This window comes from Apodemus sylvaticus, chromosome 18, assembly GCF_947179515.1.
Source record: "Apodemus sylvaticus chromosome 18, mApoSyl1.1, whole genome shotgun sequence".
NCBI lineage: Eukaryota > Metazoa > Chordata > Mammalia > Rodentia > Muridae > Apodemus > Apodemus sylvaticus.
The window spans coordinates 19882671-19905606 of NC_067489.1; the positions used below are offsets into that span (position 1 = coordinate 19882671).

The following is a 22936-nucleotide window of genomic DNA, read 5'->3' on the forward strand; positions in this document are numbered from 1 at the left end:
CACACCTCCCAGGGCCAGAGTGCAGAATGAGAAGCCCACCTAGAAGATGAGCTGCACTGTAAGGACGAACATCCTGAGAAGGACCCAGGATGTCCACCCTGAAACTCCACCAAGAACGTAGAAGCCGCACAACTATGCGTGTAAGTGTATCTAAAAATATAGAGGGATATTTTAGCTTTATTATACCACAAAAGGTTAAAAATGTTAGCCTCTTAGTGCATGGGCTCAACGGCTTCTAGCAGCAGCCCTCTACCTAGGATCATTAATAAGCAATCATTTACAACCACCTATATAAGAATTGGTCACCATTTGTAATTAGACACAGAACGAAGTTTTGTTTCCCTGTGGTGACAGGACCATCTACATTGCATGTGTACCACTCACTTCCACGGACGCTGTCCTGAGAGGAACACCGTCTGCACAAGGCCGGTGTGTAAAACCAGTGCCTGAGGCCACTGGGTTCCCTGTGCACGAGGCCACCATTTCCCCCGTGCACTCTACCAAGGGCAAGAACAGTGACTTCTCTGTTTTGGTTCAATAACAGGGATTATTCCGTGCAGAATGGAGGACCATCCACAAAATCCAAGACTTGGAACAGAAGAAGGGAAGACAACGACAAAGTCCCAACAAAGTACATAATCCCGCATTGTTCGTGTGCTCCCCGAAGCCCTGAGTTAACCAGTCACTAAGCATCTGCCGTGGATCCAGGTGCGCCAGGACACTTCACCACGCTTCCAACTGGTTCATCATCAACTTCCTGCTGTACTCGTAGGCCAAAAACAGCGCCCCGTTGGCGGGGAACGCGCGGATCATGGTGGGTTTCAGTCCAGAATACAAGGCTGTTATTCCTGGAAGGCAAAGGAGCGATCAAAAGATTGTGACAGCATTCCGTGGGGGCGCACTGGCACAGAAGAGACTGTGCCCACAAATTCAGACAACAGCACGAGCTAGAGGAACTACAGAAACAGGCTAAGCAGCAAGACCCCGACAAAGCTGGTTGATGCTCGGATAACAAACCGATGTCTATGCCTTCAGGACTCCTGCAGTACACACAAAGCAGGGCGAAGGCCTATCATGGCCAGGTGGCGGCCACCGAGGAGCCAGGGGACCAGCAAGAGAACCCAAGTGTGTTTCCAGTATAAGCCTGCTCAGCGTGGTCATGAGGGAGACTGAACTCGGGTGTGCCAGGCAAAACTGGAGAGGACACTGGGGAGTAGTGGCGATATGCAAGATTCCTGCATTCGATTTGGGACATCAGCTTAAGCATGTCTCTGTGCCTCTGTCACTGTGTTCTCTCTCTCTTTAAACCCAATGCACGGGTTCTTAATCCAAGGTATTTTTTGTTTTGTTCTTCAGATAATGACATTTTTGACCATATACCTCATCTACGTCTCCTTTTAAATTATCTCATTTCTAAGATTACAATATAATTATACCTTTAGATTACAATATAATTATATCATTTACCTCTTCTCTTTCTTCTGTTCAAACCTTCCCATAACCCTCGTTTTAAGATGTCTAAATGGTGGATGCCAGAAAGACAGACAAGTCTTTGGTGGCACAACGTTGATGTCAGATAAACATGACTTTAAAAGTCTGCACCCTCCTGTATAACTCTAAAAACTGATAGCAAATCACGTTAAAAACTGCTCAGATCATTTCTCATCCCAAAAGTCTTTTTTTTTTTTTTTAATCTTTTTGGTTTTTTGAGACGGGGTTTCTCTGCGTAGCCATGGCGGTCCTGGAACTCACTCTCTACAAGACTAGGCTGACCTCAAACTCGGAAATCCGCCTGCCTCTGCCTCCCAAGTGCTGGGATTAAAGGCGTGCGCCACCACCGCCCAGCATCCCAGAAGTCTTATTGCTAAAGATGCTGTATTACCTTCCTTCCAGGGAAATAAGAATACAGTATACTCAGCATGTTCTTCTAAAGCCTTAGTGATCTGGTTAGGGCCTTGCATGTTTAGATTATGAGGTAAATGAAGTGATGCTACCCGATTCAAAGCATTCATCCCTCTAGACAAAGTCTCTATCTTAAAAATTCCCCCAAGGTATTTAGAACACAAAGAATCCTACCAGACATATAACCTAGAAGTTAGAACTTCAAACCTTTCTGAGGATAATGAAAGTAAAAGCTAAAGGTTTGGAGGTAGAAGGCGCACACATGATCACAATCCTAGGAAAAAGGCAGGAGGCAGGAAGGCAAGAGCAGGCCACGGGGCAGACTAACCCCGGGTCACCATGAACACACTCACCTTCGTTCTTTACGATACTCAGGAAGGTTCTGACAAGTCCTGTCTGCTTTCCGGTCATAGAAAGAACTTGAATTCTAGACTTGATACAGTCCACCGGATATACAGCAAGCCACAGGCAAATCCCACCAAATCCACCACTCAGCATCAACGGGACAGGACCTAGAGAGGGAGAGCAGCCGGTGGTCCTCTGTTTTAGGTGGCATTTCCAGAAGCACATATAACACTTAATAGGAGCACATCTTGAAAAATGTTGTGTCTCAGAAGCTGGAGTCTCCCAGGGCCCCATGAAGGCCAGCTGGTCACTCAGGTATTGTGCCCTCACCCCAATCTTGTGCTCCTGTTGGGGTTGGCCCACCTACAACCCGACAGGTCTCACATCACAGGGACAGAGAACCAAGCCATTAAAATACAGTCACGTCTTCCTCAAGTTTAATTCCCAATAGCCCCAAATCTTTCTCTGCTGTGACTAAAACGAAAACAAAACTTTGTGCTGCTCCCTAAACACAATTTTTAGCAGGTTTTTAAAATGTACTGCACTGAGCAGGGGCAGCTGGGGATGTCTCTCTCCGTGACACTGATGAGCACTGACCAGTTTCCTCCCTCACGTGTCGGCCTTACCCTCAGAGTTAAGGCTTTCAAAGTAGAGATACAACTTCGGGTGAAGATTTAACAGTAAGTATACAGTTTAACAGCAGAAATGGACTTAGGTCCATTTCTGTCCAGCCAGTGTATCAAACACTAGCCTCACAAATGGTAGATGCCTCTTTTGTTGTTTTGGGAGGTTGTTTTTTTGTTTAGTCTTGAATGTCCTTTTTTTCCTCAGGTCAGGCTGGTTGTGTCTCCCCCAGGGAAGTCTGACAATTTCTGAAGCTGTTGTTTGCTTGCTTTGATTTCTCCTTGGAAAGAAGTTGCCACTTGTAGTAGAGAAACAACCAAGAATGTTGCTGAACATCTTGCATTCAAGGGCCATCCACCACAACGGCTTGGGAAATCCTGTCAATTAGATGCCTAACTGTGTAAGGAACACTGAGATCTCTCAGTAAGTGTTTATTTAAGGGATGGTGAATTTTTTTTAAAAGTCTTAGAAACAAACTTATTTGTGATTTGATGTCAGAGACAGGACGTGGTAGACAATCTTACTGAGATGTAATTGCAATGACCTTTCAAAGATTAACCAATCTTTAAAAATAAGTTTTTAAAATGCACTATGAGATTTTTGGTAGCTGATTTTCTCCCTCAGGAAAATAATACCTCTTTATTTCTTCCTCTAAAATTAACCCAGAGAAGTTACTCCCACTGAGAAGGGAAAGGGAAGCCCATAACAATATTAATGCCAGAGAAGAGATTTGGGACACAAGACTTTAAGGCTCATGTTTGGAAGTCTCCCTCAGGAGATGGTGGGAGCCAACACCTCCTGCCAGTTTACTTTGGGGCATCTGGAAACTCCACAGAAAGGCCATGCGGAACACACAACCTATGGAAGCCGGCAATCCCAGGAGGCAGAGTCTACTACCCAGTGTCGTCAGGGTGAATACACTTACCCAGTTCATCTTTTGATCTCCCTGATGCGAAAAATGATCTGCTCAGTTCGTAGCCACCGAAAAAGAAGAAGTAGCCTGGTACTTCTCGAAGTAAAGTGCTGGAGAGTCCATGGTAGAAGCCCAAGGGGCCGTCCTTCCTAAAGATTTCCTTCACGACTGACCAAACTGTACTGGGGAAGACAACGCAGGAGGCACGGTCAGAGCAGGCAGAAAAATGTGGGCGCACGCAATGAGATTTCTGTAGCGAGGATGACTTATGGGCCAACTTTGCTGTAACTGGTGGGTGCTTTCCTGTGATCTGCCTTCTCTTCAAAAGACACCGGTTAGACTTCCTGGTACTTCTGTTCAACAAACCCGCTGCTCCCTTTCTCAGGCCTAACCAGGCCTGCCAACTGGGTGTACATTTCTCTAAGTCACACTGACTGAGGTGTAAAAGGATTACTACCTGTTTTTTCAACAGCAAGTAATAAGGAATTAGAATAAAGAGTCATCCAAATCTGGCAGTAGATGAACCATACACTATCTGCCCAGTGTCTTCCTAATGCCCTGGACGCCCATCTCCTCAAGCATTCTTGTGTACTAGTTATTCATAACAAAATATCTGACAAGATGCAAACTTAAGGGAGAAAGGGTTTAACTGTGGCTCACAGTTCAGAGGGGCACAGTCCACGATGGGGCAAAGTAGTGGCAGCAAGACCTGGGGCAGCTGGCCACACAGTGTCTGCAGTCAGAAAGCCAGAGCCAGTGACCACCGGCGCCCAGTGCACTTTGTGCTTCCATGCAGTCTAGGGCACAGGTGCAGGTAAGGGTCCCACCTACTCTTTAGGTGGGTCTTCCCACCTCAGGTGACTGAAAAAAGATAATCTCTCACAGGTGTGCCCTTACGTCCTAGGTAACTCTAGATTCTGTCAAGTTGACACTCAACAGCGACCATCACACTATGTGTGTGGGGGTAGGGGTATATATATATATCAAGTCCTAGAGTGACAAAGGTCATAAGGACCACCCCCTTCGATGACCTCTGTTCCCTCAGCCATGCCCCTATCCCACCTGTGAATATGCTAAGTGAATCCAACTCACTACCGAGCCTCTGCAAGTCTCCAAGCCAGTGGGGTGGTGGTGTTGAAGTTCTACGTCTTACTCTAGGCACTGGCTACAAAGGCTCATCCATCCCATGGCTGTTTCTAGAAGTGCAAGTCTGTAAGCTGTGTGTACTCACGGCACCGTAGGGAGGAGGCTGTAGCTCAGAAATGACCTTTTAAAGCACTGCATGGAGACTCCCTGCCTGTGACTAGCACGAGGGAACGGAGGACAGTGGCCAATTTGTGGACCGCTTCCCAGAAGATGTACAGACCTGCGGGGGCAGCGACACCCTTCACCCGATCTCCAACCAGATGTGTCAAGATGACTAGACTAGGTTTGTGACGGATATCAGTAACAGACAGTTCTTCTATCCTAGACACGCCGTGTAGCGTATCTATCTATCCTCATGGTAACGGGCAGCTGCTTTCAAGTCTAGGCTGAGCAGTGCCCTGACCACAGAGAGCAGCTCTACTTACAAGGTTTTGGTGAAAATCTTCAGAACCTGAACCCTTAGCAAATACAGGTGGAGGTGGGAAGGGTGGGGGTTGGCACTGGATTGTGGTGAACATTCATGTGGAATTTGAGGAAGCATATTAAATACTCACCTCAGAGTCTCCAGCCACACCTATCTTTTCTCTCAGATCCAGTTTAAAGCTATCTCCAAATAAGGTCATGCCTTATGCACCCAGGAGGACAAAAGGGGAGTGGGGGGCGGGGATTCAGCTCCTTGGTGTCTTCATTTCTGAACTATTAAGTAACTGGTAGGCAGTAGGTCCAAACACAATAAACAGTCGTTTCAGAAAAGTATCCCCAGCCACCGCATTTCAGAATGGAGAAAGCTGTTTCTACACTTGCCCGTTACTTTATAAGATAAATCCATGGTACACAGAAATGGACTGCTTAACACCTAGGAAGGAACAGTGCTTACTTCTGGCTGGCCGCTATCTTTCCTGAGGACTCCATTTCATACATGGTCTGTAGCCGGCACTTCACAAGCTCTGTGGGGCAGAGAACCAGCGCGGCAAAGGCAGAGGCAAAGGAGCCCGCAGCTGCATTCTGCAGGTCACTGAAAGGACAGAGAAGGAAGGTTACCATCTGCTTACCCATCCCTCCAGCACACCAGAGAGAGCACGGGGATGCAAGAGGAAACGTACTTGCGCTGACCCGTCTAAGAATTCCGAGACCCTGAGGCAGACAGCAGCATTCCGGCTCTATATGAAGAATGGCACTTAGAGGTGACATGTCCACAAAGTGGCATGCTAGGCATCAAACCCAGGTCTATCTGACTGCCACATCCGGGCTAAAGTCCCATCCCCAATTCCTATGTTGAGGACTAGTATTTAAAGTAAGGTTCCTTTTTTGGTGGTGGTGGAGGGGAGTTCATGTCAGGGTTTCTTGGTCTAGCCTTAGCTGTCCTAGAACTCAAAAAAACCAGGCCACCTGCTTCTGTCTCCTGAGTACTGGCATTAAAGGCACGCGCCACCAACACCCAGCAAAGCAAGGATTCTTTTTTTTTTTTTTTTTTTTGGTTGGTTGGGGTTTTTTTTTTTTTTTTTTTTTGGATTTTTGGATTTGTTTTTTTTTTTTTTTTTTTTTTTTTTCCGAGACAGGGTTTCTCTATATAGCCCTGGCTGTCCTGGAACTCACTCTGTAGACCAGGCTATCCTTGAACTCAGAAATCCACTTGCCTCTGCCTCCCAGAGTGCTGGGATTTTAGGCGTGCACCACCACCGCCTGGCTAAAGCAGGGATTCTTAAGAGGCAATTAGGAAGAGCTGAGTTCCTGGGGATGAGGCCCTCATCGTGAGATCAGTGGCCTAGAAGCTTGCTGTCTCTGCCCAGTGAGAGCACAATGACAAGCCATGACTGAAGCAGGAACTGAACCTGCTGGCTCGGACTTTGCGGCCTCCAGCATTTCTGTTTAAGCTTCCTAATGGGTAGTGTTTTGTTTAGCAGCCCAAACTAAGGCACATAAAGAAAAAATGGGGAGAGAGAAGAAAAGTACCTACAGCCCTACCATACCAAATATATTCTACGAAGACCTCGGTTTATTTATGACAATGTTCCTTTTGGCCTAAACCCAACCTCGAATAACCAGACACGTCACATAACCAACCACAGATAAAAAGCATCTAGGTTTCCTGTGATCACAAAGATTTCCCAACTCAGTTATGACCTCTGATAGGATTTGCATATGCTACCCAACAGTTTCTGTGATGGGACCTTTAAGAGGCGGGGCCTGCCCATGGAAACGCCCAAACACGACAGGCCATTGCCAGTGTTCTTGGTTCCTCTCCACAACCTGGCGGAGGCTAAAGACAACACTCACTATGTCATCAAACAGAGACGTGCCCCAAAGAAGCTTCAGCTCTAATGACTGGCATTCATGGTACTAGAAGGTACTTTGCATAGTACTAGAGGAGAAACTCAGTCATCAATATCTCCCAGCTACAAACCCTGAGACCTACCACAGTGAGCCGCCGGTAAGACAGACCAGTGCAATAGTGGCACAACTGTTAAGGAAATAACCAGCTGTAGGGAAATCCTGCTGCTAAGGTGGAAATTAACATTACCTAACAGTCCTGAGCTCCATACAAAAAGGCAGACTCCCTTTGTGGGCAGGGCTTCCTCTTCTCTGGGGGATCCCAGCCCCCACATTACCTACCTGAGGAATGTCACACAGTCCTGCACCTGAGATTCCTGGAATGCCTCCCCACGCTAATGATGCACACATGGCATCGAATGACATCTCGGTATCTTAGCTTTCAGATAATGACCTTTACCCTGGATATTCTCACCTCTACTGGTTTAGGGGGAAGCCTACATTGTAATACACCAATGCCCCGTGACATACTGCTATCCTCATAGACCAGTACTCACTCGGCCCTCATCCAAGATGCTTTTTGAAGTAGATAGACAATGTGCAGAAAGTGAGAGACTTTAGAGCACTTAATCCTAAGCGGGATGTCGCCATCAAAGCCCTCCCCTCAAGGGAGCTCTGTGGAAGAGGAGTAGGAAAGCCTGTAAGAGCCAAGGAAACCGTGTCTTGCAGACGCAGGAGAACTGATGGATTTATGAGCTCAGAGACTATGGCAGCATGCATGAGACGTGCACGGGTTCAAGCCAGATGAGGTCCCAGCACCGAGAAAGGGGTGGTGGGCACAAGCTCCCTGCCTGCTATCACCAAGGAGCCACCGCCATCTGACACCAAGCGGCAAAGGAAGAATCCTCCAGAGGCGCGTCCCTGGGTGTACTCACCCTCCTTCCCTGGCCTAGTTGGGCAACACAGAGAACTAAGTGGGGTTTCCATAGGCGTTTTGCTTTGTTTGGGCATTTTGTTGTTTTGTTTGTTTGCCTCACTGGTCTTTTGCTTGTTTGACTTTCACTTTCATGTGTGTGTGTGTGTGTGTAGGGGGACTGTGTTTGTTTTACTTGTTTTGTTTTAGATCGAGGCGTGAGGAAGAGAAGATGAATATAAAACTGGGTGGGTAGAGGGGTAAGGAGGACCGGAGAAGAATTGGGAGGGTGGAAAAACATGATCAAAATATCCTGTATGAGGAATTTTTCAATTAAAAAGAGGTGGGCTTACATATAATAAGTGAAAAAAATCTTTAAAAAAAAAAAAGGAGGGGTGGGGCCTTTGGCACTGCCATCCTTAGAGGGGACTAATGGAGTTCTCACAGAACTGCAGTTAGTCCCCACGAGAGCAGCACTCCCTGGTGACCTGGTGATCTGTCCTCATGTTCCCACCATGACTCCATTTGCACTGCTGTCACACAGCAGAAGACACCCTTGAAGGACCAAGCTCTTGTTCTCCTATACGACTGGGGGCTAAGCAAGCTTTTCTTGCTTCCAACATTGCCCTTGATTTCCCGGGAGTGTCACCTCTCTGAGTCAAGACGGGACCTGTTGTCCACATACTGAGCTGGTCTAACACTCCAGGCCTCAGGAGGGCAGGCTCGCCACAGTGGTGTCAGAAGCTGGGTGGACTTCCTTTTGACCTTCGAGAACTAAGCCAAGAACTAAGAGGAGCCAAGCAGGCGTACAGACGGACAGACGGATGTCCTCGCAGAGAGGCTTCTGTGACATGCAGCATGCGTCTCGTGCTACTCAGTTCTCTCTTTCCACAGCACTCCTAAAAGCTAAGGCCTCAAACGGTCTTTTGGCCAGCCTACAGACCATATTTGGCCTTCCTCAGGGACTCTCAACCTGCTGACAGGCAACTCTCAATTAGGGTCATTACCTAGAATGTGCCAAGTTTGCTAGAAAAAAGGGATCAGTCAATAAACATGGAGGTCAATTCGCCCTCAGGGGCTGGGATCGTTCCAGAATCCGAATGAACACAGCACATCTTGCGAGTGTGCGGGGAGAGGCCACGTCAGCGTTCCTATGGACTTTGGCTTTCTCATAAATACTTTCTTCTTCCAGTGCACAAAACAAGGTGCACAGACCTTCGGCTCTGCGCGTAGGATGCATCTGCACAACTGGAAAGCGCACACAGAGGGGGTGTGGTTTCCAAAGAGTCTGCTGCAGACGTTTCTGTCTCTTTGGATAGTTTTCTGTTGTGTTGGTCCGTTTATTTTGATTTCCACTTTCATGGTTTTGCGAGTATGTGTGCTTCTCGGTTTATTTGTTTTAAAGAGGAAAAAGAACATAAAGTTGGTAGGGAGAATCTGGGAGGGTGGGGAAGGATAAAATATGATCAAAATATATTTACTTTTTTTTTTTTGGTTTTTTTGATTTGGTTTTTTTGAGACAGGGTTTTTCTGTATAGCCCTGGCTGTCCTGGAACTCACTCTGTAGACGAGGCTGGCCTGGGACTCAGAAATCCGCCTGCCTCTGCCTCCCAGAGTGCTGGGATCACAGGCATGCGCCACCACTGCCCGGCTGATCAAAATATATTATATGAATTTTTTTTTCAAAAAAAAGGGGGGAGAAAGAGAGAGAGAGAGAAAGAGAGGGAGAGAGAGAAAGAGAGGGAGAGAGAGAGAGAAAGAGAATTTGTCCCGTTTGTCATCCAATGAACAAGAATCATGACCTAAATGTCTCTGCTGTGCAAGATCTCACTCAACCAGGTCAAAGCACATGCCACATTAGGTTCAAATCAGGACACACCAATGTTTGGGATGCGGCTGCAGAAATCCACAGCAAACACTTGCTAACACCGTCTCCCTTTGCTGCTCTTGATAAATGTTCCCTCCAGATCTGACCAGTATCCTTGCTGGTCTAACAGAGGACAGGGCAGAAGGGGAACAGCGGACTCAGATGACCCTGTCCTCGATCCAGCAACTGTGACAGAGACGCCGGCACTTCCCCACGGTCACAGTAAGGGCCGTGAAGACACAGCCAGCCTGCGTGCCAACATACAGCAGACCACAGGCTATATTCTCCCAGCAGGTAGAAATCAAAACTGCTCCCAAGAGCAAAAAGGAAAGACTCTAAGCTCAGATAAGACTCTGACCTTAGAACGCTGTGTCAGCACAAGTTAACCATGCTGACCGCCTTACTGAAGAACTTGTAGGGCTAAAAAGCTGTGTGTGGGGGGGGGGGGTTCACATGACATACAGATACTCAAAGATCCATGCGTGCAGCACAGTAGGTGCTTTCCAATCCTTTCTCAGTGACACCACCTCTTGCTTCTGGAAAGAGGGTGTGGAGAAGCACAACTCTAAATGTCCTACTGTGCACCACCAGGAAAGCGCTAAGCGAGTACAGTAAATCACACCTGCCGCCCTCACCCCCTCGTACACTAACACATACCTGCCCCCCTCCCGTGTGGGAGGCTGAGGCAGGAAGATGGCAAATTTCAGGCTACACTGTGGGACCAGGTCTCAAATAAAACACAAAGACATAGCAATGTGCTCAAACACATTGGTTAGTCTCTGTCCACAGGCAGAAAAACAGGGAAAGTGAGGAGGGACACACGGGCTGGGTCCCCAAGAGACTCCCCCCATCAGCATCTCTGTCCTACAGCCAAAGACGGTTACTTTGTCCAGAAAAGTCCCCTACCAGAACCTTACCGAGGTACCCGCTGCCTCTGTGGCTCCTCTCCCCCACTGTCCTTCCCTAAAGAAGCTGAGATGAACCCAGACGCCCCGAAGGATGATGTCTCTGCTTCAGCTGGACAACGCCAGTAGCCTACCGCTTTGCTTCTGATCTCCCCTGAGGGATGCTAATCTCGCAGCTCTCTGCTTCTGTCTCCTTTGACTCTGCATGCTGTTCTCTCTTAGCTGGAGGGCTAGAGGATTACAGTTCAGCCCTTCTCTTCCCTAATCGGTCTCCTTGGGCTATCTTATCCAGTCCTCAGTTTTTAAATACAAGCTCTCTCCATCGTGATCAAATTCATGCCTATAAAACGGTACATCTGCATCTTGGAGATATCTCCAGAGCACATGTCTATGTACAAGGAATCTACTTTAGTTGTGTGCAACCTATCACTGCAATAAAGCTTCCAATTCCGGGCTGGAGAGATGGCTCAGTGGTTAAGAGCACTGACTGCTCTTCCAGAGGTCCTGAGTTCAATCCCCAGCAACCACATGGTGGCTCACAACTGTTTGCAATGGGATCTGATGCCCTCTTTTGGTGTGACTGAAGATAGTGACGGTATACTCATATAAATAACAAATATAAAAAAAACGGTTCCAATTCCTACTGACAAAGCAAACAAGCCTGCCCTATGCAAGGAGGAATGTGTGTGCGTGCATACGTGTACATGCCTGTATGTGTGTGTGTGAGAGAGTGTGTATGTGTGTGTGTGTACATGCGTACGTGTACATGCCTGTGTGTGTGTGTAGGTGTGTGTACGTGCGTCCGTGTACATGCCTGTGTGTATGTGTGTGCATGCGTGCGCACGTGTACATGCCTCTGTGTGTGTGTGTGTGTGCGTGCGCGCATGCACGCGTGCATGTGTACATGCCTATGTGTGTATGTGTGTGTTTATGTGTGTGTGCGCGCGTGCCTACGTGTACATGCCTGTGTGTGTATGTGTGTGTGTTTGTGTGTGTGTGTGTGTGTGTGTGTGTAGGTGTGCATCTGTTGTTTGAAAGAAGATCTCTCACTGGGACCCAGGCCCTATCTATATCTCTAACTCTGCCTTCCTTCCTGCACTGGGATTATAAGCATACACCACCTCCAGATTATGATGCAGGTAGTAGGGTTCTACTGTGTGGTGGTTTAAATATGCTTGGCCCAGGGAGTAGTACTATTAGGAAGTTTAGCCTTGTTAGAGTCAGCGTGGCCTTGTTGGAGGAAGTGTGTCACTGTGGGGGTGGCTTTGAGACACTCCTCCTAGGCATCTGGGAGACAGTCTTCTCCTGGTTCCCTTTAGAACAAGATGTAAAACTCCTAGCTACTTCTCCAATCCCATGCCTGCCTGGACGCTGCCCTGCTTCCCACCATGATGATAACAGACTGAACCTCTGAACCTGTAAGCCAGCCCCAGTTAAATGTTGTCCTTATAAGAGTTGTTTGGTCATGGTGTCTCTTCACAGCAGTGAAACCCTGTCTAAGACACCTTGCAAGCACTTTAGAAAATTAAGCTTTCCTGGCCCTTCCCCCCAATTTAATGATAAATCATTCCAAATAAATCAGCCTTTGGAGGAGGGTGACTAAGCACCTCAGCGGCGTAGGAGTCCTGTTTGGTCTGGAATGATGGGTACTGCAGGGAAGATCAGGCTGACGCACAGGGAAGGGCCAGCCAAAGGAAGCTGGGCCCACCTGTAGCTTCCTAAATTCCACGTTGCTTGTCTGCCATCATCGGGGTAACCTCTTTCAGTGCTCTCTGAGGATGAAAGGGAACCTAAAGCTTAAGTCCTGTATTCTACACCTTTAGCCCAACACTTGTGTTCACATGAAAAGCATCTTCCCAAAGGGGCCAAAGAACACAGTGGACTCTTAACACGATCCACTCGGCCTACTCTGGTTTGTGCTAGGACAGTATAGGACATCAGAATGATTTTAAGAAGGAACCCTCTCTCCTGTAAATGCCACTAAAGTCAAGCGTCCGCTTATTTTAAGAACGAGTCCAGTATCCGACTCACCTCAGTTTTGCCTGCCGGTCCAATCCAACCACTTTTCGGACCACCTGCTGGCAGAAGCCGTAACACATGAAGAGCACCGAGTTCTCTGCGATGTTGGCTATCAGCGCGGGGCTGGTCCCCTTGTAGAAGCCACGGAAGCCCACCTGGGAGTAGGTCTTCAGGCAGCAGTCGGTGAGGCCCCGGTAGAGGTCTGGAAACGTCTGCATCTTCACCTTCATCGTGTCGAAGGGCTGCCCAGTCAGTACACATGCCGTGCCCCCTAGAGGTGGGACATGAGTCTTTAGGATGGTCCCCAGCCGTGGGCAGGAAGGAGAGCAGCTTCCTGTCCACGGTTAACCAGTACTTTAGTTCCTAATGACTGACTGCCTTTCCTCCAAATCCTCTAGCCAAGCTCAGTAAACAACTTCTAGCAGGTGCCCATGCTGGCCAGCACCAGAGTCCCACCCTAAAGAAAGTCATGCTTACTAAGAGAGATGTTTTAGTTCAACACACCAAGCCCTGTACAAAGCCTATATTTAGGGATCCGCCACGGTGGTGCTGGAGAGTAGTGGAGAAAGTTGGGCTGGAACCTGGTTTGACTGAGCTGTCCCAGACAGGAGATACACCTCTGAGTCTCTCTGTTCTTCCTCTGTGCCATCTCAGTGTTAACACAAGGTGAGCACACACCTGACACACCAGGGGTTACTAAACAACAGCTACTAAAGACATGAGTGAGAAGTAATGCAGAAGGGACAGTGGTATCGGGGTAGAGACAAGCACTTCCTCTTGTTTAGTGCCCTACCTATTAGAAAAACATCAGAGCCAAGGCCAGACAAGGCAAACAAGAGCCTGCTAATTAATCTCTTGAGGGCAAAACATGTGACCCTGAAAGAAAGCGCTTTAATTTTAACTCTATCAATTAATGATTTGTACGTACTTAGGAACAGACTACAATTACCTTTGCTTAGTATAAATGGACTGACGTCTGCCGCCTACTTCTTTTTGAAACAGCGTAAGAATATCAAATGTCCTAAGTCTGAATTGCATTAGATTACTTCAGAGAGAATTCTGAACACAAGGATTACAGCAAAGTGTGATTACCCCACAGTATCTGTAGACCCTGGACTAGGACCAAAGTTTTGGGACATGATGCTGGTTAATATTTACCTCCCTCCCGAAGCCTAGAAGGCGCTACACTTCAGACGCCCCTGATTAGGTCGGAAAACATTGAGGCTATGTGGTGAGGCCACTAAAACACCATCAAAATGAAAGGCTTACACAAAATAACGTGACTGTAAAACTCTGATACTATAGTTATTCCACCTGTGTGGTGGGAGGCAGAGATGGCGGGCACCAGGGAAGATTAAGTTACTTACTGTTGGGCAAGGCAATACCTCCAAGGACTCTGACCTGGCCTATTAATCAAAATGACACTGGGAAATAATCCACTAAGCTGTTTCAGCAGAGTAGGTGGTGTATGCCTGTAATATCAGTACCCAGGAGGTAGAAACAGAGGAACTGAAAGTTCCAGGCTAGCCTGGGCTACTCAGTGAGAATAGAGCAACAACAAATTAAGATGCTTTTACTACGATCAGAACTGCTCTCTCCTACCTACTGCTGGTTATGCGGTCCCAAATATAACAAAATAATTAAAAAATAATAATAATAATAATTTAATTATCCCGAAAGTCCACGTGACTTGTAAGACTCTCAGAGTACACATTTTTGATACAGCGAATAAAGCCTGCAGCTGAGCACACTGACATCTCAGTGAGGAGTTCGCACAGTCTGACCACACAGAGGTATAGCAGTTACTCTGACACATTTGCTGCCTGTGTGTGACGGTTCTGCATGCATCCTATGAATACAGTGAAGCAGCCTCATCCCTCATGAGAGTGGAGCTGAATCCCAGAAGTGTGCATCACAGGACTCCGTGTGGTGCCGAGGCCAGACTCAGTCAGCCAGCACAGAGCCACGCCGATCCTCAGGCTTATACATCAGTAACGCAAGAGCACTGGAGGTCTGTCCCCTCGCACAGAAGTCGTATTTCTGATCATTCTCTTCTCCTTGAAGACAGATGGAAGGGCGTCTGTCTCCTTTAGGGGATACCACACCGGCTAGCTCCCTGCACTCACTCTTTGGGAGAAGGTGTGGAGACCAGATCGTGCCATTTATCTAAAAGTCACCATGGGAGATAATTCTGATTGTCGTCTTCATTGCCTTTTAGAGAAGCATCTAAAAGACTAATAAAGCAGACCTCTGGGTATGACTGAATTTCCAGAGAGCGCTAAGACACACTCTGAAGTACCACAACTGGGGTCCAGGTAAAATAGACACATTAGGAGGGAAGAAAAAGGGCAAGAACAGAGCAGAACCAGGTCTCTGGGTGCACGTGCACACTCACGCTCGCACTCTCTCTATCCCCCTGTATGTATGCAGGCATGCATGTATGTATGTGTATGTGTATAGATATATATATGATATATATATGGATATGGATATATATATGGATATGGATATATTCGTGTGCTGTATGTGTGTGTACATGTGTATGGATATGTGTATGTGCTTTCTGTATCTATGTTTGTATATATGTATGTTTGCATATACATATGTTTGTATGCATATATGTAAGTATATTTGTATGTGTACATGTGTATAAATATATGTGTGATCCTGTATATGTATGTGTATATGTATGTGTACAAGTGCATAGATATATGTGAGCTTTTTGTATGTATGTATGCATGCACGTATCTATGTGTATAGATATATGTGATTACTGTATGTCTATTTGTGTGTATGTATCTACATGTACATATGTATAGATATGTGTACATGCATAAATATGTATGCATGCTTATAATTATGTAAGTTTGTATGCATTAAATTTGTGAAGTTTCTATATGTACATGTATGCAGATATATGTATGAGTTCTGTATATATGTTTATGTTTATGTTTGTATATATGTATGTATGCATGTTTCTATGTGTACATGTGTATAGATATATATGTGTGTGCTTTCTGGCTTCCACCTCCTCCCACCAGGATGAAGTGAAACCTCTCAAACTGTGAGTCAAAAATGAGCCCTCCTCCCTTCAATGGATTTCTTTAGCTGTTTTATCAGAGCAACAAGAGTCTGTCCAGCGGGGTCGTCACAGACTGTCAGTTTTCAGTACACAAGCAGTAAAGCACGCAGCGCTGAGGTCAGTTATCGGGGAAGGGATAGCTTACAGCCAGACAAGCAGGGGAGCCCCAAACCCCCAAGTCAGCAGAGCAACATACAAACTAACATATGTACATATATACATATATATATACATATATACAGAGAGAGAGAGAGAGAGAGAGAGAGAGAGAGAGAGACTTAAAAGACCTGGCTGTGCTCTGTTCTTGTCATTTTGACACTGAGAAGATAAAACTTCGAGGCTGTAAATTTCCTCCTTTCCAACCAGTGTACCAGCTAACGAGACACACTACAAGCACTGCCAGAGATTGTGTCTTCCCTCTGATGTGAGGGAGATACTAAACCAACTCAAAACATCACCCAAACTTCCAAAATTCAGCTTTTGTAATCCACACAGCCTTGCTTTAGTAACTAACCAATGCCCTAACCCTAATTCCCCCTCATCCTAGCTGCCCAGGACTCCTTTTGTGGACCATCTCCCACAGCAAGTGCAGGTCAGACCAAAGACAATTCTGGACACTTGAATAGAAATCAGCAGCTGGTAGGGATACTGGTTTGGTGGGAACGGCTTTGCTTAAAGCCAAAAGGAGACAGAATATATTTATATTTACATTTACCTCCCATTGCTAGCCTTGACCACAACTGACTCTGTGCTTACAGATAAATGTCTTGCCCCAGAGAGGGGGAGGAGGGAGGAGGGTCATGGAACACCTAGGTTCTCTCTCTGCATAAGTGGGAAAGTGGGAAAATCCCAAACCCTAGGAATTTGCCAGTCCAGAGAATCAGAGTAGCAAAGAGTCCAAACTACCTCCTACCTCAGAGAAGGCTGCTGCCCTACTAGGCACACTATCACAAAGAGACAACAACATGGAGCCAAGAACCGGGAGTTTTTCTACATATATAGTGAACATCGCTACAGTGCCATAGTGCTCTAAGGCTCCCCTATCAACCAAACTTCGGGACCCTTAAAAGTGAGATTACTGCTTCCTGACTGAATTCTGGGTACCTAACAATAGAATTTGGAGTCTTTTGTCACTAATGAGCACCTCTTTTGACCAGCCCCCGCAACAAAGCCACTACCCCTGCCAAGAAACTTTTGCTGAGAAATCACAAAACCCAGCGTCTCTGGGTCTCAGCCTTTCATTTCCAAGGCCAAGGGCAGACCCTAAACCACAGGCAGCAGAACCAATTTAATGTCACTTTATAGACAGCTCATCATCATTTAAAAAAGAAAAACGCCAGCCAGGTGGTGGTGGCGCACACCTGTAATCCCAGCACACTGGGAGGCAGAGGCAGGTGGATTTCTGAGTTCGAGGCCAGCCTGGTCTACACAGTGAGCTCCAGGACAGCCAGGGCTATACAGAGAAACCCTATCTCAAAAAAAAAAAAAAAAAAACAAAAAAAAAACAAAAAAAAAAAAAGAAAAAGAAAAAGAAAAAGAAAAAAAAGAAAAAAGCCCAGTAATTGTCTTCTATAAAAGGCTCCCGACAATATCATTACAATTTACATAAAAACTATACCCTGTTAATGCCACTCAAATATCTCAATGTGCAGTCGGGAAGAGGCAAGCTTCTTAAAAATTATCATCATCATAAAGCCTTGTTCACAGACTGCCTTAGGAGCACAGAATGCTGGCATCTGAGAATCTCTTGAGACTACACACCTTCTTCTCACTGCAGAAGCGACCTGTTCGTAGCCACGAGCTCGCCAGACCTATTGGCTGAGCTTGGGTGTTTGCAGCCAGCAGCAGGTACACCATAAGGACCATGGGGTCCACAGGCTCGCCCTGTCCTCCCTTCTACAGAGTAGGGGGACGGACTGAAGACCCACAGTGGTTAGTACCACAGTGGAGTACAGACTCGCCACAGGCCTGCCCATCAGACTGAACACTCCTTGTCTCTAACCTGGAGAGGTGCCCTTGCCCGGGGATCCTTATCAGCCTTCCTCTAGAGCCAACTTCAGCTGACCTTTGGTTCATGGATGGGGGTGGAAAAGTTGGGGGAGGACGGAGACAGGGAATTGTCATCTGTACAAGGATTGTTTTTTTACAAGTGGACAAAGGACAGAGCGAAGAATGGCGGTCCCCTGACCCATTTGATCTGTTGATCCAAGAGGTCACACTGCATAAAAGATCATCACGCAGCATGGTGCTATGGCCTCCCCCATTTACACGAATTCATACAGGGGGTGGGGGTTGGGCAGATCAAAGGTTCACTTGGGAAACACCCATCCCAGGTGCCTTTGCCTTTGAAGTGACACAGAACTCTGGAAACAAAATGGCAGCTCTTTTTGCCCCAGGCTAAGCTTCTTCCTATGCCTGCACATTAAATGCCCAAGTCTTTCTACAGGGGCCTCCGTCACCAGCCCTGGCTCCAGTCCACCCTCTAGGCTCAGGCTCCGAGGGTCAGCCTCGACTGCACATTCATCTTCCTGTCCGCACCAGGAGACACCTTGGTGTATCAGCCTCATTGCTAAAGGGGGCCTTCCTGTCCTTCTTAGCATCAATAAGAACGGCGATGGGGAAACTGGATAAGCAGCTCAGCCCACTGCACATCTAGAGGGACCAACTTTGGTTCCCAGCACCCACGTGGGTGGCCCACAATTACCCACAACTCCAGCTCCAGGGGGTCTGATACCCCCTATCAACCACTTCAGGAACCTGCACACATGTGCCAGGTACTCACACAGACACACAAACACATACATGTGAATAAAAACAAAAATAAATCTTAACAGAAAAAAAAAAGTAGCTGGCATTTTGTACTGCAAAATATCTAAAGACCGCCGGGGCGGTGGTGGCGCACGCCTATAATCCCAGCACTCTGGAAGGCAGAGGCAGGTGGATTTCTGAGTTCTAGGCCAGCCTGGTCTACAGAGTGAGTTCCAGGACAGCCAGGGCTACAGAGAAACCCTGTCTCAAAAAAACCAAACCCAAACAAACAAACAAACAAAATATCTGAAGACCATCCAGTTTGAGGTACCGCTGCCACCTGAGTATCCTAGCACGTGACGGATGGTAGCCAAGCGAGCTCATGCTGGAACTGAGATGTTTTCTAGCAATCCTAAGGATATTTCCATCCTTCACTCGAACGGGTAAAGCTTTGATATAATTAAACACGACTGGACCGCTCTTGCTGACGTGCTCTGTACCAAATCACATTTCTATTAAATTGATTCATTCTGAAGTTAGAGCACATTACCTGTGGGGTAACAGAGATTGTATTTTAAGCCACTCTGAGGAAGTACTTCAGGGATATGGGAAGAAGAACCCCCTCTCCCCCATTACCTGCAGCCCCAGCCGTAAGGTCAATGGCCGCTTGGATGGCTGGATTGGACTTCATGGCGTTACTGGTTTCTGTGGAAGGCAATTCTCTGGAGGGAAGGATGCGTACCACATATCCCTGGGAAGAGGCGAAAATCCAGTTAGCCCAGCCTCTGCAGTTAGCCCATCCGGTAAGCCTGCTACGTTCCTGAGCCTTAACTTCCAGGAAGTGGGAACACGAGTCCCTAAGGAGGCTTGACGGATCAACACAGCCAAGTGATCCACTCCCCCCAAAAAACCTTCCCCAGATATCAGTACTATTGACCCTACTGCACTTCAAACAATCTTTATGAAAACCTCGACAACACACACCAAATAAGGAACCAATCACAATGGCCCAGACCACAACAGACTACAGAGTCTCAGAGGCCTGTGGTGAAGAGAGTCCAGTCTACCAAACTCAGTCTTAAGTTCTGACAGCAGCCTGTGCCTAGGAGCTCCACTGAGTCACACAGCTCCTAAGCCAGAGGTCTCCATTACAAAGTGGCTTGTAAAATTACCATACACACGCGGTCCTAAGTGCCCTGGCCCTATCCTTGTCACCTCCACTCCATCACATCTCAGCAGTAAATGTGTAGATTTACCTAAGGTCTTGCTACAGTTCAGATTCCCAGAACTCAAGCAGGACTAGACGGCCTCGTAGCCTACACTCCCAAGAAGGCTGGTCGTGTGAACCACCCACGCTTTGGTGCCACATCTGGACTTCTGAGTTCCAATTTTGCTTGATCAGAATCCCAGGGGTATATCCTAAAGAGTCAAACCACTGCTCTTCTCTTACTGCAAGACTTGAAATGTTTGGTTTTTTTAAAGGCTAGGGTTTGGGGAAACAAAGTCTTCCTCTACCTTCAGACAATGAAAAAAAAAAAAAAAAACCTTTTTGAGAAGTGAACTTAATATTAACTAGAAAGGAGGATGCCTTAACATACAAGTTCCAAGTTACCAATCATTCAACCTATTCTGTATGTTCTCAAAATACAGAATTAATTTTCACATAAGAGAGGACAATTTCACTCCTCATCAAAAGGCTGAGGAGGCTGGTGTGTTTGACCAGGGTTCTTTCAAATACCAAAACCATCCAAAAAAGTCCAGAAAATAACGGCAAGAAAAAAAAAAAAAGTCAAATAACAGCAGAAAAAAAATATCAATGACCAGATTCCAAGAACTGTCTTTTCTTTTAAAACTAGCAACTTGGTAGTTACAGAAACTCCCCTGCCTACATTTTTGAAGGGAAAGTAAGAGACAAACCACCTGGGGAGCATCCGAAGTGGTCTCGGGCGAACTTCAATGAGTTCATGTTTCCACTTGAGCGATTCTTTACTAACTTCGGAGGCATAGAAAAGCGTATCTAATTAGGCAGTCACTATAAATTCAACCCCTTCACATAAGCCAAATGTAAACATTTCAAATCCTTGAGAAATAATATATATGCAGAATTAATCTTTAATCCCCCCCCCCCAGGAGCCAACGCAACAGTAAATTTGCTGTGAATCTGACGCTCCTAGAAATGTTAGAAAGGCTATACCTATGAAGTCTCATCAACTTAGGGACAAGACCTACATGAGGATGAAAGCAATAGACACACTAACATGGATGATGAAATCTTGGGGGGAGGGGGGTCTCAACCTTTGACAAAGAACCACAGACAAGAAAGGAATGCTGGACGTGGGCATAGTCTTCCCCAGAGAACAGTCCCCCAGTTGATTATCCCTCATATACAAAAAAAAGAGGCCATGAGTTTGAAACGGGGGTAAGGGGGGGGGGGGTGTTACACCGAAGGGGTTAGAAGTAGAAAAGGGAAGGGAAGAAATGATGTTAATTATAATTTTTAAAACAGATTTTTATATATAAATGCTTTCCCGTGCTGGGGATTAAACCTGACTTCCTGCAGACCAGGAAAGCATGTAGCCCCCTTCTGAGGGGTATCTGTCAAATTACAGAAGACAGAAACGCTACTTACAGATGAACCCAGAAAGTATGCACAACAACCTGAGTATCACCTGTGGCTTGGAGAAAACGCAGGACCTGCACAAACCAGACCGGTCCGCGCGGATTTAAATTGACTTAGGACCATTTGGAGTAGAACTCCCCCCACCCTCGAATCCTTGCAGCGTCTCACCCTCTTCCTTTAAACTACCCAGTAGTCCCAGAAACAACGCCAACACTACTACTGGCTCCTAAGGAGAAATAACTTCCCCCGGCGGCCAAAGCAGGTGAGGCTGCTAAAGAAGACTTGTCTGGGGCTGCAGCTGGGCGGCAGAAGGCCGCTTGGCACCACCCTCGATCGAACCCCTTGGGCCGATCCCCGGGCACCGGGGAGCCAACTACTGCTGCAGCTGCGGAGCGCCTCGCCCGGCCTGACCCGGATTCGGCTCCGCGCGGCGCGCGCGCACTGGCCACCGCGCCCGTCCGCCCGCTCGACCCTCCGCGCCTCCCGGGATCCCGCGGCGAGCCCGGTGCGCGCGCCCGGAGCCGCAGCACGTGTGCCGCAGGGCGGGGACTGTCAGCCGCGTCCCCAGCCCGGCCGCCCGCTCCCGCCTGCTCCGGCAGCCTCACCGCCGCGCCTGGCTGTGTCCGGCTCGCCCTCCGCCGCCCGCGCTCTGCTGGCAGCCGCGGCCCCCCCCCCCCCCCCGGACAATTTTTAAGGTCGCTAGTGGGTCCGGCCCTCGGGCCCTCCCTCCTGAGACCCCTCCACCAGCCCTCCCTCCGGAGGCCACGCCCTCCTAAGGGCCCTCCCTCCCGAAGCCCCTCCCCTACCGGCCCTCCCCCACGCGAGGCCCCCTCCGCCCCTCCTCCCGAAGCCCTGGCCAAGGAAACGGAAATCTGCTCTCCAAGCTGACTGCCAGGCTGGCAACCTCCAGGAGGACTCACCTTGAGCTCTCCCGGCGTTATCCAGCCCGGGAGGCTGTGGCTTTAGCAGTAAATGAAAAGTCTAGAATGGTAGTCGTGAAATATAAATTCCCTTATGGGCATCTTTTTACATCATCTATTTGTCTACAGGCAAGGTCTCACATAGCCCAGGCTTAACTTGCTAAGTGGCTGAGGATGGTCATGAACTTCCAGATCTTCCTACCTCCACTTCCAACTGCAGGGATTACAGGTGTGTTCCACCAGCCTTGAGTTTGGGAGGTAGCTACATCCCTAGCCCATCAGGTTTTACTTGTTTGCCTGATTGTCTATTTTGTATCGCTTTAGGTCTGATTCTTTCTCCCCCCCCCCCTCGACCCCACCCAAGGAAATCCATTCCCAGGAACATTATGGAAAAGACACCCATGTAAACTGCCGCTACAGGTTTTGTGGTTACTCAGAAGCTCAAAGCGGGCGCTAGAGTGAGGGCACAGGGGTAAAGAACCCTTGCTGATTATCATCTTGACTCAGCCTAGAATCAGGAGAGGGATTGATTGCCTAAATCCAGTTGCTCTGAGGATAGTCTGTAGCGGTAATGTCTTGATCAGTAATTGATGTTGGAGAACCCAGCCCACTATGAGTGGCATCATTCCTTTGGGAGGCAGTCCTGGTCCTGGATTGAAAA

The 22936-nt window shown here is 47.5% G+C and overlaps 1 protein-coding gene across 4 annotated transcripts; it reads right to left on the reverse strand.

The window, feature by feature from the left end:
- Positions 1 to 141: 141 nt before the first annotated feature.
- Slc25a15 (solute carrier family 25 member 15) lies at positions 142 to 22023 on the reverse strand. Of its 4 annotated transcripts, none has more exons than XM_052162573.1 (7): positions 21961 to 22023; positions 19372 to 19486; positions 12918 to 13176; positions 5808 to 5945; positions 3797 to 3966; positions 2256 to 2414; positions 142 to 848 (listed from the first exon to the last, which is right to left on the reverse strand). In XM_052162573.1, exons 2-7 carry the CDS (start codon positions 19424 to 19426, stop codon positions 724 to 726), a joined length of 906 nt encoding a protein of 301 aa, XP_052018533.1. In that variant the 5' UTR covers positions 19427 to 19486; positions 21961 to 22023; the 3' UTR covers positions 142 to 723. The 4 variants fall into 4 exon arrangements, with proteins under 4 accessions (XP_052018533.1, XP_052018536.1, XP_052018535.1 ...); XM_052162576.1 differs by lacking the exon at positions 21961 to 22023 and adding an exon at positions 21767 to 21872; XM_052162575.1 differs by lacking the exon at positions 21961 to 22023 and adding an exon at positions 21524 to 21756.
- Positions 22024 to 22936: the final 913 nt, after the last annotated feature.

What these genes read in the sequence shown, in the direction of transcription:
- Slc25a15 (XM_052162573.1), bottom strand. Translation starts at nt 19,426, where the DNA reads ATGAAGTCCAATCCAGCCATCCAAGCGGCCATTGACCTTACGGCTGGG. An exon ending in GACCGGCAGGCAAAACTGAG is followed by an intron (nt 5,946 to 12,917) that starts GTGAGTCGGATA and finishes CTGTCCTTTCAG; the next exon opens with TGACCTGCAGAATGCAGCTG. An exon ending in GAGATCAAAAGATGAACTGG is followed by an intron (nt 2,415 to 3,796) that starts GTAAGTGTATTC and finishes CTCCCTCTCTAG; the next exon opens with GTCCTGTCCCGTTGATGCTG.